We start from the raw sequence: 1,836 nt of genomic DNA on the forward strand, positions 1-1,836 counted from the left end.
ATATATATATAATATATATATACTATGTCTGTATACATGTGTGTATGTATACATGCAGGTGTACTGATGTATTTACAAATATTTGTAGATAATTGGATTAAAATATGTCTTTATAAATGTCCACACACTTCGTATTAAGAGTTCTCTCTCTTCCCTTCAGCCTCCCGATGTAGTTACGTCCCCCGCTGCGCATCCTGCTGCTGTTGATCCTCCTGTTGCTCCTCCCGTTGCTCGTTGGAGCCCTTTGCTCCTGTTGCTCCTCGTGCTGCTCCTTCTGCTGCTCATTCGGCTGCTGTATCAATTTGTTCTTGCCTAGTTTATTGTATCACTAGTGTTTATTATTTATTATATATGTTATTATTATTATTATCAATAAAAAACCAAAATACTAGTAATAGAGAAAAGAATAAGTTACAGTTGCTCTGAGTGAAAATTCGGTAGGTGGGTCGACTTTCGCCGCCTGCTGCTGCCACTTTCGCTGGTGCTGCAGCTGCTGCAAGCAGCGGCGATATGAGGGCGCATTAGTGCAGCAGCAGACCAAGGACAACAGCAGCAGCCAGAAGAAAAGGAGAGGAAGGAAGGAACGAAGCGCCATTCTCTAGAATTGTCTTCCATTCACTTTCCCTATAAATAAAAGAGTAAAGAAAACAAACAAAAACAAATCAAGGGACAATATTCTGTTCAGCAGTAACAGCAGCAACAAGTGCAGCAGCTGCTGCTATGCTACTGCATGCAAGCAACAATAATAGTACCCAACTAAGCACAGCAACCGCAACAACAACAGCAACTGCGTCAGCCGCACCACCCATTAAAGCAGCAGCTGGAGCAAACAAGCAAGCAACAACAACACTAGCAGCAGCAAGAACAGCAGCAGCAGCAAGAACAGTAGCAGCCGCAAGAACAGCAGCAGAAGCAACAGCAACACTAGCAGCAAGTGTTTATTATAATTTACTGGAAAGGAGGAGTATCTTTCGTAAGTGCTTTCGGGTGGAAGAGACAAACAAGAGCATTAAAAGGCTCTTCTCCTCCTCCTCCATTTTGTTCTCCTAATCGACGAATTCTAATTCCTCCTCTTGCTGCTTCCCCTCCTGCTGCTGCTGCTGCTGCTGCTGGTACTGCTGCTCCACCTGCACCTCCCGCTCTTATTGCTGGAGATGTTGATGATGGCTGAGCGACACCACCTCTGACTGCTCCATTAGTGCTTGGGGTGCTGGTTTCGGTGATGGAGGGGCTTTGCTGGCCGTTTCCTTGGCTGCTTTGGCCGTTGTTGCCGTTGGTACCGCCATTAGCACCATTGTGTCCACTACTAGAGTCGCTTTCTGTTGAAGAGCTTTTGTATGGGCATTGGATAACAGTGCATGTAACAGCTACTCCCTCTTTAGGTGTATAGAGATTCATAAAGGATACAACATCAAGACTTTTGTATATATTCTCTCCGGGTGTATAGGCAGGTGGTAAAGAATCTCCTATTGCCTTTAATGCTCCCTTCCATTGCTTTGTTGCTGCTGCACAATCGCCGGCCGTTGAGCTTTGAATTGCTGCTGCTATAGACAAATCAACATCAGTTTTTGTTAGCCATACGCCAGGATCTGTACCCTGCAACGGTCCAAACAAATACAAAAAACAAGACTATTCAAAGTGAGGAGGAAGATGGAATAGAAGAAGCAGCAGCAGCTGCTGCTGCTGTTTGCCTGTAGCTGAAGCGAAGGAGGAGAGATGAATAGATAGAAAGACACAGTTGAATGCTGAAAGAGAAATCAAAGATAAACAGCAATACTTCATAACGCAGAAACACACTATTGCGTGTATATATATATATATATATATATATATATA

At 43.8% G+C, this 1,836-nt stretch overlaps 1 protein-coding gene across 1 annotated transcript; it reads right to left on the minus strand.

The window, feature by feature from the left end:
- Positions 1-948: 948 nt before the first annotated feature.
- EMWEY_00059710 (SAG family member) lies at positions 949-1,596 on the minus strand (the record flags this gene model as incomplete). The annotated part of the gene is made up of 1 exon (XM_013481213.1): positions 949-1,596. A coding segment is annotated over one exon (648 nt), but the record flags the coding sequence as incomplete, so codon positions are not given.
- Positions 1,597-1,836: the final 240 nt, after the last annotated feature.

The sequence above is a fragment of the Eimeria maxima genome, genomic scaffold (genome assembly GCF_000499605.1).
Source record: "Eimeria maxima Weybridge genomic scaffold, Emw_scaff2942, whole genome shotgun sequence".
Classification (NCBI taxonomy): domain Eukaryota; phylum Apicomplexa; class Conoidasida; order Eucoccidiorida; family Eimeriidae; genus Eimeria; species Eimeria maxima.